At 28.4% G+C, this 12,377-nt stretch overlaps 1 protein-coding gene across 1 annotated transcript; it reads left to right on the top strand.

Moving 5' to 3' along the window:
* Positions 1 to 7,043: 7,043 nt before the first annotated feature.
* LOC109789390 (protein LATERAL ROOT PRIMORDIUM 1) lies at positions 7,044 to 11,634 on the top strand. The gene is made up of 3 exons (XM_020348324.3): positions 7,044 to 7,948; positions 8,389 to 8,706; positions 11,327 to 11,634. The coding sequence occupies exons 1-2, from the start codon at positions 7,303 to 7,305 to the stop codon at positions 8,691 to 8,693; spliced, it is 951 nt and encodes a 316-aa protein (XP_020203913.2). The 5' UTR covers positions 7,044 to 7,302; the 3' UTR covers positions 8,694 to 8,706; positions 11,327 to 11,634.
* The last annotated feature ends 743 nt before the right edge of the window (positions 11,635 to 12,377 follow it).

Below are 12,377 nucleotides of genomic sequence, written 5' to 3'. Positions count from 1 at the left end.
GATAATGATACTTGTTTGGGTTGATAAAAAAATGGATGTACTCTCGATAGTTGAGACGAATCAGTATAAAAATTCTATGTATTCTTCTTACTTTATTTTTCATCTACTCTCTTATGATTTTGTTACTACTTCACTATTTAAAAAAAAATGAATTTTTAATAGATACTATTAAATTCTTTTTTCTAGTATTTTTCTTTTCTCTACAATTTCACCGATGTCATTTAATTCCACCTATATATATATATATATATATATATATATATATATGTATGTATACATGTATTTGTGTGTGTTATATGTATATATATGTATAGATGTATATAAATGTGTATTGTTTGTTTCTTTTTGCATATACTGTTTTATTTTTGACATTTTTAACCCTTTAAAAAGTTGTAAAATAATGATTAACAAAGATTTAAAAAAAATAGTATATAAGATTTTTAATTGAATCTTTTTATATCTGTCCACTATCTACTTATTCAAAGAAAGATACAAAATATTTTACTCACTTTTATATATATATATTTTTTAGATACAAAAGAAATATACAAACCCTAAACCCTAAACCATCTCACTTATTTATTTTTTTTACAAAGATTAATTACTGCATAGATAAATATTTAATAATAATAATAATATAGTTATAAAAAGAAATATTATATTAAAATTATTAATTAATAAAGAGAGCGGAAAGAGAGAAATTTTTTTGCTAAAGAGCTCTTCTGCTTGACGCGCGTAATGCTTCCACACATGGGAATCTAAACATGTGGAGAGTCTTACTTTTTATGCTACGTACTCTAATTTACCCTAATTCACAAAATAGAGGTATAGTTTAATTCATTAAATACCCTAAAAATCATTACACTTTTTTTTTAATACATTCATTTAAAAAAAAAAATACATGTATTGTGTGCATACCCATACCCAGTAAGAACAAAATTGAGAAGCAAAAATGAAATAAAAAGAAAATGAAAAGCAAAGGAAAGCAAAGGAAAAAGTTAGTTAAAAATTAGAAAAGCAAAATAGGCAAATAATTAGGTAAAGGGTGGGTGATTATGGCACATCATTGTCAGTGGGGTTGGCGAAAGAAGAAAAGAGGGCCAACTTTTATGCAGTGGAATGACTAATGAGGTACCAAGGCTATGCATTGATAGGGCCATAGTGTGCTATTTTTGTTTCCTATAAGGCAAATCTATGCCCCAATTAGGGTTAGGCTCTGATCTTGACCTACATAGATTGTGGGGTATTATAGAATACAATTCTAGCTTGGTCCCCCTTCTTCCTTTTCATTTCTATTATCATGTTAAGTAATTGCACTATTACAAACCTTCACTCATGCTTACCTAACCATGTTCCCCAATTTAATAACATCAAGATTGCCACCCTTCGTCAACCATCAAATCTTACTGCTTTTTTTTTTTTTTTTTTTTCATTTCCAATTTTTGCAAGATTTTAACTTGGAATATGGTTCAACACAAGTTAAATATACTTTTGAGAGTTTTTTCTTTTATAAAAAAAAAATAAAGACTATTTTTCATGTAAACATTCAAAACACACTACACAAGTGATATGTGAGTGATGGTTCGGTTTGTGATTTATTTCATCATGAAAAGTTCGAAGATTGTCATGGATTGTATTCAGATTATGATAATTATTTGCTGTGGATTTTTTTCTTCTTTTTATTCTTGTCATATTAGCTACAACGGCGTGCAATTGTTATCTTTTCTGATTTATTTATCAAAATAAATATAGTACGCCATAGAAATATTACATATATGAACGAGATGCCAATATAGTAATTATTATAAGCTGATTCGTGACACAAGATTGTCTAGTTAGCAGCGTTAGCACAAAAACTCAATTATAATTATTATGTTTAATTATTCATTTGTTCTGTATACTTGTTCAATTATAATTATCATGTGATTGACTTTTTAATTTTTATACTTACACAATTTTTTTTCTTTTGGTTCATATACTTGTTCTATATTTACCTTTGGATCTTAAACTTGGATAATCTTTATGTTTTGAGTTTCGTTTCAAAATCATAGAATCTTGATATTGCAAAGTTCATATGCACTTCATGGACAAGACGAAATAAGCTGTGGCTAGCGATTTTGTATTGTAATTTTTTGTCGTGGCGGTGATTTATAATTTCGTTAAATAAAAAAACTTAAAAACATGGAAGTTTCCATTTAAATTAAATAAGAGTATATATTCTCAAATAATTTGGTAAAGTAAGATTATAATATATTTTAAATTAAATTAAATGCTTTATTATTTAAAATAAAAATTCATTTCGTAAAATCCTTCTGCACATGTTCTAACATGGGACTGTTTATTTACAAATGCAGTACGAAGCAACAACTTTAACAAGACCAATCCCTTAGGTAGTGTTTGTTTTCGGGGATGTCCTGTTTACGAGCAACGAAAGGCGAGGAAAGTATGTGTTTGTTTCCCGTGATTTGGAGCGAAAGAAAGGCGAAGAAAAGCGGGGAGAAGCATTGTTGCTCTCCTCGCACAAAAGCAAAGAAAGGAGGTGAAAGACACGTAGGATTTGTGAAAATCCAAAAATGCCCCTCCCATGCATGTGCCATGTAGCAGAGGATTCACGTTCACGTTCTCCACGGGCTGGTGCTGATTCTCGACGTTGGGTGGCTGGTGGTGGCTGGTGGGTGTTGGTGGTGAGTGATTGTGGAAGGAGGTCCTCCATTGAAGGTAAGTTTGATCTCATTTGGTATATACGAAGGAGCATAATCGATTATGGTTGGCCACATAATCGATTATGGCCTTGCATAATCGATTATGGGTGAGGCATAATCGATTATGCAAGGTCATAATTGATTATGTGGCCAAGCATAATCGATTATGCAGGGTATTTTCGTTGCCAGTGGAACCCGAAACGGCCCTGAAACGGCCTGTTCCAAAAATGCATGTTATGAGAAAAATGCGAAAGCAAAACGGGCCGTTCCACTTTTGACCTTTGCGGAGTACTTTATATTTAATTTAAGGTATTATATATTAAATATTAACATCAAAAAGTGGAAATATAAAAAAAATAAAGTAATACATGTTTATAAAATTATAATAATAACACTTTCATAAACATTAATAAAATAATGTTACAAAATATAATTATCATAATATATTTTGTTATTATTATTTATTATAATTAGTATCATTATTATTTATTATGATTCTTATTATTTCTCCAATATTTATTCTTATTCTTATCATTATTTATTATATTTTTAATAAATTATATCTATTAATATAATTTTATTGTAATTATTATTAATTACAATAAATAATATTATACTCATTTTTAATTCAAGGGTAAAAGTGTAAATCATATATTCATCTCTTAAATTTTTATTTTTTATCTATCATTAAATTTAAACCAAATATTTAAATTAATTTATTTTTAAATTAATTTTTTATAATTTTTTAGTTAAAATTTATATATTTATCTTTTAATTATAATAATTATAAACTTTTTTTAACCTAAGGGCAAAATAGTAATCTTTCACAATTATCAATTAAAAAATTTATTTTTATCTATTACATCAATCAATTCATTCACAAACTTTCACAAACTTTCTCTACACTTTTCACTCACTTTCCCTTAATCCAAACAACCTCACTTTCCACTCACTTTCCCTTCAAATCTCTCCTTTTCCACTCCCCATTTTCCATCCTCAAATCCAAAAAAAACCTTAAAGTTTTAGCAAAAAAAAAAAATTATGAAAATAAGAAATGACTAGATTATAAAAAAATATTTTGTGGACATTTCAAGTAAAAAATTTCGAAATGAAAACTACTAATAATAATTTTTATTAGATCAAAATATTAATTATTAATATTAAAACTCAATTATAAATATTATTTATAATATTATAATTATCAGTTTCTTTACAATAATTATTTGTCATCATTATCTTTACAATTATTGTTGTATTTATTATTGTCTATACCATTCCCACCACAACTATCAACTTTGATATTAATACAAATAATCATTAAAGTTAATTTAATGGTGAAATTTGATATTAATATAAATAATTATTATAATTTAATGATAAGAATTGATATAATATGTATAAGATTTTAAGTTTAAATTTTATTATTGTTATTATAATTGTTATCGATTAAAAATTATATTTGTGTGAAATTCACTATCTTTGTCAATAAGTGATTTTCAAATTAACTACTTTTAATAGGTTTCTTTTCAATCATATATTCTCTTTTACATGAATATGAGATTTTAATGAGAGAATAAAGTCTTATTTTACTCAAATTAATGAATGACTTGATAGTTATAATGTATATTTAAATTGTCAAATTGTAATAATCTTACAAAAAATAGTAAAAAATATTCGCAAAAGGAAAGGTTCCATGAGAAAAAAGTTACTTTTATCATGAGGCATAAAGAAAAAAGATTAATTAGAAGTTTCGTACTTTAATTTATTAGTTTAACTGCATTTTCCTTTTCATTTATATAATTCAACACAATTCTATAGATTTAATTTAACTTTAGGTTACTTTCCTACTTTTAACTTGGCGATTAATTTCTATAATTAGAAGACAAAAAGATGCACATAGCAAGTGACTTTTTTGAGGTAAAAGACAAAAAGTCACCCAACTGGACATTTTCATTATTTTTAAATCTACTTGTACTTCTACGTCCCTATATGATCGAAGTATCATTCCTAGTGTATGTATTTCTCATGAAAATAAATTAATAATTTAAGATAGTATAAAACTTCACAGCAATGCACATTAAATAAAAAAAAAATCTGTTTGATTTTTCTAAATTAGACAAAGAGTAAACTTTACAAAAGAAATCAGATCAATAACTAAAGAAAAATATGTACCATTTTTCTAAATTAAACAAAGAGAACTTTACAAAAGAAATCAGATGAGTTATTTGGAGCTGCATAATATACATACAAAGATCCAGTTATTTAGTTAAGCTAGTTTTATGTTTGAACTCTTTTTCTTCTAAAAATACTTTTTTTAATATTAATGAAATAAAGCAGATACACACACATATATATATTTTAATGTGTTTGTCTAAATTAATCTTAAAAAAAGTAATTTCCTGCCTTTTTAAGAAGAAAATTTTATCTTATATAATTTCAAAGAAACTAGCCAAAGTTAATCATAAAAATTTGAAGATTTTGTCTGAAAATTAGAAATATAAGTGTTTGTTGAAAGAGATAAATATCCCTGTGTGACCCCAATTATGATGAATTGAAAACTTTTAAATAGCGTAGGACGAAAAACGTTATTTTTCTTCGTATCATTCATTTGTTTTTTAGGAAGACTATAACCTTCTATTTCAGTTATTTTTTAAAAGAAAATTCTTTGCAAAAAAAAAAATACTATATGTTTGGGACATCTTATATAAATTTATAATTATTGTTTTCTCTTAAAAATAATTTTTTATGAAGCTCAAAATTTGAATTTATGATTATATATCAATTTTTTCTTTTAAATTGATTTATTATATAAAAATAACTATTTTATCGTATTCAAATGAAATTAAACATTTTAAATATTTTTTAACATACCGAAATAAAATTTTATTTCAATCATAATAGATTATAATAATGATTAATTGTTCATATAATTCATTATTAAAATAATTTAATTTCTATATCTTTCTCCAACACACTCATAGGATTAACTCATAGCCATGTCAAAAATAAAAAGGAAAAATAGAAATAGCACTAGCTCAGCTTTGGTTCATATTATAAGAGAGTAATATGGAGGGAAAAAAAATCTTTCATATACCTACATTTTTGTGAAAATTATACAAGTTTTATATCAATAAAAAAAATTGGTATTTTTGGATGAGTATGAAAGAAAGTTGAAGAGAAGAACAGGAAATCCGTTTACTGATGAGAGGTTCTTTTTCTGTTATTTAAAAATGGAAAGGGTATTTGTTTGTTTTTCCCTTTCTCCTCTTTCTATTCCTTCCATTTACAACAAAACACAGAAGGCCACAGTGACACTTGTCTAGAAATGAATTCGAAACAAAAAGGTGCAAGAGGAAACCTACACTACACATGTGGGCACAAAAATTGCTTGCTACCACAACAATTCAATAATAATAATTACACCCCCTTCCAATCCAAGAATCTCTAAGTGGACTTTCAGTGTCAGAACCTGTAGCAGTAGAGTTCTTCGTAACCCCCACCCCCCCAAAAAAAAATTTCACCCTTTCTCAATCCCACTAAAGCAAATTATACTTGTTTAATTAGTTTTAGTCTTGTGTTTTACTTTTTACTTTAAAAACTTATGCTCATATTTTAATACAAATTTTGCTGGAAATGTCATATCCGCTGACAAAAAGTGTAAATAGTGTATAAGTTATTGGCTGATTTATTTAAACTCAAATTTAATTTTTTTTTAAAACAATACTACAGTCTATTTTAATTATTCTTACTAGGTTTATTGTATTACATATATACCATAAGACTGCACTTAAATATTCAATCTTATAAATATTAGGAAGTTATATATTGTTTGTCTCAATTTTTCAAGTTTATATATTTGATTGACAACTTTATGTAATTTAAATTATTTTCAAGATGAAATCTAATATAATATCATATTTTAGAGTTGATTTTTATGATTTGTGTATTTTAGATGACATGATTTGGTTTAACAAACATTTGTAAAAAGAAATGTTTGAAAGTTTCATATTGTTTATCTCAATTCTCCAAATATAATTTACATATATATTGAACAATATCCAACACTAATTATCGAAAAATCAGTTTCTTAATTTGTAGCACTTTTTTTTAAAACATTCTCTTAATCATCGTTTGAAATTATAAATTTTGTAAATTCTGCATATCGATCGATCATATAATTTTATGAAATCCATCAAAATATGTGATAAAAGTTATAAATTTTATTAGTTTTTGCATATCATTTAATTTTGTGAAACCCATAAAAAAAAAATGTGTGTTTGGACAACATTAAGGAGAGAGATAAAACATGAAAAGAATACATTCAAGTTTTGTCCATTATGGATTCCATTATATGTATTCACCTTTGTGTTTCTTTTTTAAATTGAAACCATACATCCATATCCATCCATGATGTGTACACTTGGTGCATCAAAAGAATGGAAACTCATGTTCTGTTCCAATTCCCCCATAGAATAAGATAAGATCGATCTCCATCCACAACACGACCCACAACCCACAACACACAAGAACCCTTTTGGCAAGAACAAGAACAAGAACATCAATCTCAAGCTTGCAATAACTTGTAATAACTCCAAGGAGCATGTTAGGCCTTAGAGACCTAGTTCTGATAGCTCCAACGCACCAAGGGCAACCCATCTCAGAAAACCACAGCAACAGTGCTCCCAACCTCCCTCTGCCTTCTTCGGCAGCACTCAGCGTTGGGTTCGGCATTTTCCCTCTCCTCACGGCCACGCCATGCGTGCCACACCCTCACCAAACCAATCACGACCCTCATCAAGACCCCACCAACTGTTGGAACCTCAAGATGTGCCCAGAACCCAATGTGCCCCCCAAGAAGGGTCCCATCCACGTGGACCACGATCACGACCAGAATCACCACAAGGGTCTCGCCGAGAGCGATGAAAACGGGGCCTTTGGACCCGACTTTAGGGCGTGTCAGGACTGCGGCAACAGGGCTAAGAAAGATTGCATTTTCAGAAGGTGTAGGACTTGTTGCAAGGGACGTGGCTACGATTGCAACACTCACGTGAAGAGCACGTGGGTCCCCTCCATTCGCCGCCGGGAGAGGGACACGGTGGTGCCCTCCGCCGCCGCCGCCGTTGTTAAGAGGCCCAGACCTTTGGTGGGGTCATCGCAAAATGCCACTGCCACTTCTCATAGTTCCAACTCTAATGCTACAACACCTAAGAGCTTAGCTACTACTACTACCTCTTCTCATCAACAAGGTGCTTCCATTTTTCTCTTTCTTTCTCTCTCATTCTTTTTCACCCATCAAAGAAATTAAACAAAACCCTCAATTTTAATTTTCCCTCCTTTTGATATTTTTACTTGGGGGTGTATTGAAAATTTAATTGAAAGAAAGAAAGAAAAAATTGATTTGTTTTCTCTAGTACTAAATTTTATTAATTTTTGATTTCGGAGTTATAAAGTGGTGCGGAGAGACATAGCTTTAGAATGATAAAAAAGAAGTGAGTTCGAATGTCTAAAGTAACATAATTTACTTGATTACTAACTTTTACTAATAAAAAAAATATTAGTTCATTATTTACAGGGAATAATATTTTGTGCTTTGGAAACTAATCGGAGTAATTGCTATTTAATATGAATTTGAGGGTTGATGAGATTGAAATGATTATGGGATTTGAATGGTGATTTTGGAATGCAGATGCTAGCTTCAAACAGTCTTTACCGGGACATGTTCGTGCACCTGCGGTGTTCAAGTGTCACAGAGTCTCTGCCATTGGGAATGGTGAAGATGAATTTGCGTACTTGGCCACGGTGCACATTAGTGGCCACGTGTTCAAGGGGTTTCTCTATGACCATGGTGTTGATGGGAAAAATGCAAATGCAAATGCAGTGCCTTGTGTTTCGGAACTGCAACTGGGGAACAATTGCAGTGGGAAGAACAGGGAATGTTCTTCTGCAATTGGGGTTCCAACCACCAATGACTACCCTGCTTCTGCGAGTTGAGGATTCATTTGAGGTACAAAATTAGTTAATTGGACCCACCTTAATGCAAAATAACATTCCCTACCCCCTTTCATTTTATTATTAAATTAAATCTAGTAATCTACAATTCTCAAACATTAAAATAAAGCATAGAAAAAAAAAAAAACATGTCTATGTGAAGAAAGTTTAAAAAATATTGCTATTATGTTGTGATGTTATTCATATGCTACATTCTTACACTTTCCTTAGTATTTCTTTTCTCACTATGAAACAAGGAGATGCATAAGAAGTAAAACAGAAAATTAACAACGTATAAATAACATTATTGAGAATATGTAAGGAAAAGAAGAGAGAAATATGTTGGATTTATATAAAAAGGGTAGAAGGACAATTTAACATGAATCCCTTTTGTTCATGCATGCTCTTAATTCATTTGAAGGGTTAAGAATAAGATAGAAAGGGAATTAGAGTCAAAGTGACTTTTGAAAATGTCACTTTCGAAAAACAAAAGGGAAAAATTAAAAAAAAGCACTGATCGTGCACTTCTCAATGTCCATTATAAGAGTGTTTATTGCATTTCCACGTTGCCATCTGTGTAGCATTTCCACCGCCGCTTCCATAAAGTTACATGCTTTATCACTTACATAATTTCTTTTTACGTCATATATTTTTGTAATATTACTTCTCATTTTTTTTCCATTGCATCAATTATTTTATTTTTTTTCCTTCCAATCTTTAATATATATAACTGTTTTTATTTATTTATTAAAAGTAAAGAATACTTTTTAAAAACATTTCTAAATTTGGATCAAAAGATACTCGTAATCTAGGAGCATTGTTCAGTGTGCACATATCATATAACATCTCTAATCCACATCAACATTCACTTTTTGAACATGGTAAATTAATAATGAATTGTGGAACATTTTTATATTAAAAAGGGGTAAATTGCGTCAATGAGAAAGTGCAACACACATACACACATTAACACCCTCTCCCCTATACACTGTTTTGCTTTTGGGGATTCGGAATATTTTTCCATTTTATAGAGAATGACAAGAATCATAGGGCTATAATATTTTTCTTTTGGCCACTCATGGATATAATGAAATAACTAGCAACATAATTATTAGGCAATTGAATTTTTTCATGCCATTCATCATACATATCTCACATAGTGCGGATATAGGTCGCCACCATTTTAATGCCCTAATTTTTTTTTTAATCGTAAGTGTAATATAAGTTTTGTTATATATATATATATACACATTTTTCATTGTAATTTTTAATGAAAAGTTTCTATATATTAATTGTTTAACCAGTAATCTAAGGACACCGGTTAACAATATATATATTTTTTTATTTTCTTATTCAGGAGAAGTTTATGAATATTTATTTCAATTTTGAGTTAACTTCAACATTAACAAAGGAAAAAACACCATAATGTCGTTTGTAGGAATACGATCTCTCTCCAGCACGAATTAACCCCCCATCTAATGCCACCTACTTTTTTTTACTGTCTATTTTACATTTTCTTGCATTGGAAAAAAGGACAAACTTTTTTGAGCAGATTTTTTTAGTGGTAATTGTGTTGGATTTATATTCATAACACTTCTAATATTTTTAGAGTTACTTTTATTTTATTTTATGCAATATATTTACTTAAATATTTGAAATAATATGTACATAATCTTATATATATTTGAATTTTGTTATTATTATTATTATTATAACTTTTATGAAATAAAAAAATACATTACATATTAATATAAAGTTCCAATAATTAGATCAATTTTAAAATTAATGTTTTATTACGTCTATAATAACTTATATTTTATGTTTAATAAAAAATCTCTCTTACGATTTAAGATTTTCATTTTACATTAATTACAGATTAAATTTTATAAGTTCTATATATTGTGATAGATCGTGCCATATCCCGTGATTTTTAATATATATATATCACTTGTTGTATTTGATCTTCCTAGAAGGATTTCTTTAATTATAATTTTTTATCTTCTTAGATGGAAATATTTCACCAAACAGAACAATTTGTTTATACAAGTTGTCCAAGTAGATAGGATTCGAACACTTACTGACTCTTGTAAATGCATAAAATTTAAGTTAGGAGAAAATGTTCACTTAATGCCTGTCAAATTTCTAAGAGAAATTATTATTGTGTCCTATGTGGAATACTATGGAGTAATGAAAAAAGAATTGTTTATACGTGTTGTATATTACATGTCTATTTGAATCGATATTATAAAGATCTCAAACGCTTATTTGCACATTCTAGAACACAAAACAGAAAAGTAAGAACAATAAAATATGGATTATGTTCAAAGGAAAGGTAATTCAAACACACCTAAAATTATTGGAAGAGGGTTATTTACCCATAGTATGCTTAATTTAGCTACCGAATTTGCCTCGCCAACTAATTTTTCCACAGTTGTTACGAGAGTGAAATATCTTGGAATTAAAGGAAGAGTTAACGAGCAATGAGATGATGATTGTTGATGTGGCATGTTGATAATTGATGTTTTGTTTTTATTGCTTTTATTTTCTGAATTGGTTTGTTCTTCTGATTTAGAACAGAACTTTGTGACATTTAGTGAGGATTAACAATGTCTAAATCTTCTATATATCAATAACAGGTGATGGATCAGTTTCATGAATCTTCAAAGGATGGCAGTTCATTCTGCAATTTTGCTGGGAAAACTGACCATATATGCTAAAGTGGGTCTTTAATTTTGTAAATTTCTCTTCCAAAAATGTTTATATGCATACATAAAGGTGAGGGTCCCCGGTTACATTTCTTGCACCAGATTAGGGACATTGATGTTGCGGGATTAATTTTATGTGCAATGCTTAATTAAAGTTTTTTTACTTTCATCTTATCTCAATGTTTATGTGACATTACAGGATATCATAACCGACCGAATATAGTTATTTGTTTTAATAATTATGTTTTTCTTCTCATTAGTTATACTATTAGCTATCTTCACCCGAATAATGTTTTTAATAAACATAATTTATATAATATTTCAAATAATTAAAAATTAATCTATATTAACATATGATCACAAATAACTTTTGATATTATTATTTGCTAAAAAAATAATAATAATTGATGCACAAAACAAAACTGCATAAGGTAGCTATAAAACAATGAACAAAACAAAAGTCAAATAGGACACAGAAGATTTAAAAATGGGACACCAAAGATTTAATGAATGGGGTGAGAAGTCTAAACTAAACTTTTTACAGAAATAGTATGTGATGATTACAGAATACATTCATGTATCACATTCAATGATGTGAAGCCGTACCTTAATTAACATAAGGGGAAAATAAGAAGAAAAGAAAGCATAACTCAATTAATCATGTACTTTATATGAGTATAATATATTTAACCAGATTTTGTTGAACATGCATGGGTTCCTAGTTCCTTGTATTTTTGCTGACACAGACAAGTAAATTACGGTGAGTTAAATTATGAAGTCTTATGGCTGACAACATTCATCTTGGATATTCAATATTTCATATATTTTGAATTTGGTTTTTTAAAAAAATATATTTGGAATTTTAATAATTTGATTTAAAAATCATTTTAAAAGTATTTTTTTTAACAAGATTACGAAATAAAGATGATAAAATGAGTCAATATATTTCGATTGTGAGCAAATATAAAATCTATTACAGTAG

The sequence above is a fragment of the Cajanus cajan genome, chromosome 10, assembly GCF_000230855.2.
Source record: "Cajanus cajan strain Asha chromosome 10, NIPB_CcT2T_4, whole genome shotgun sequence".
NCBI classification, from domain to species: Eukaryota; Viridiplantae; Streptophyta; class Magnoliopsida; order Fabales; family Fabaceae; genus Cajanus; species Cajanus cajan.
The sequence above is the reverse complement of the archived record's forward strand: the minus strand, read 5'-3'. Positions and strand labels throughout refer to the sequence as shown.

Excerpts from the sequence above, each read along its gene's own strand:
- LOC109789390 (XM_020348324.3), top strand. The coding sequence starts at position 7,303 with ATGTTAGGCCTTAGAGACCTAGTTCTGATAGCTCCAACGCACCAAGGG. Across the intron at positions 7,949-8,388 it reads TACCTCTTCTCATCAACAAG|ATGCTAGCTTCAAACAGTCT; the intron begins GTGCTTCCATTT and ends TTTGGAATGCAG.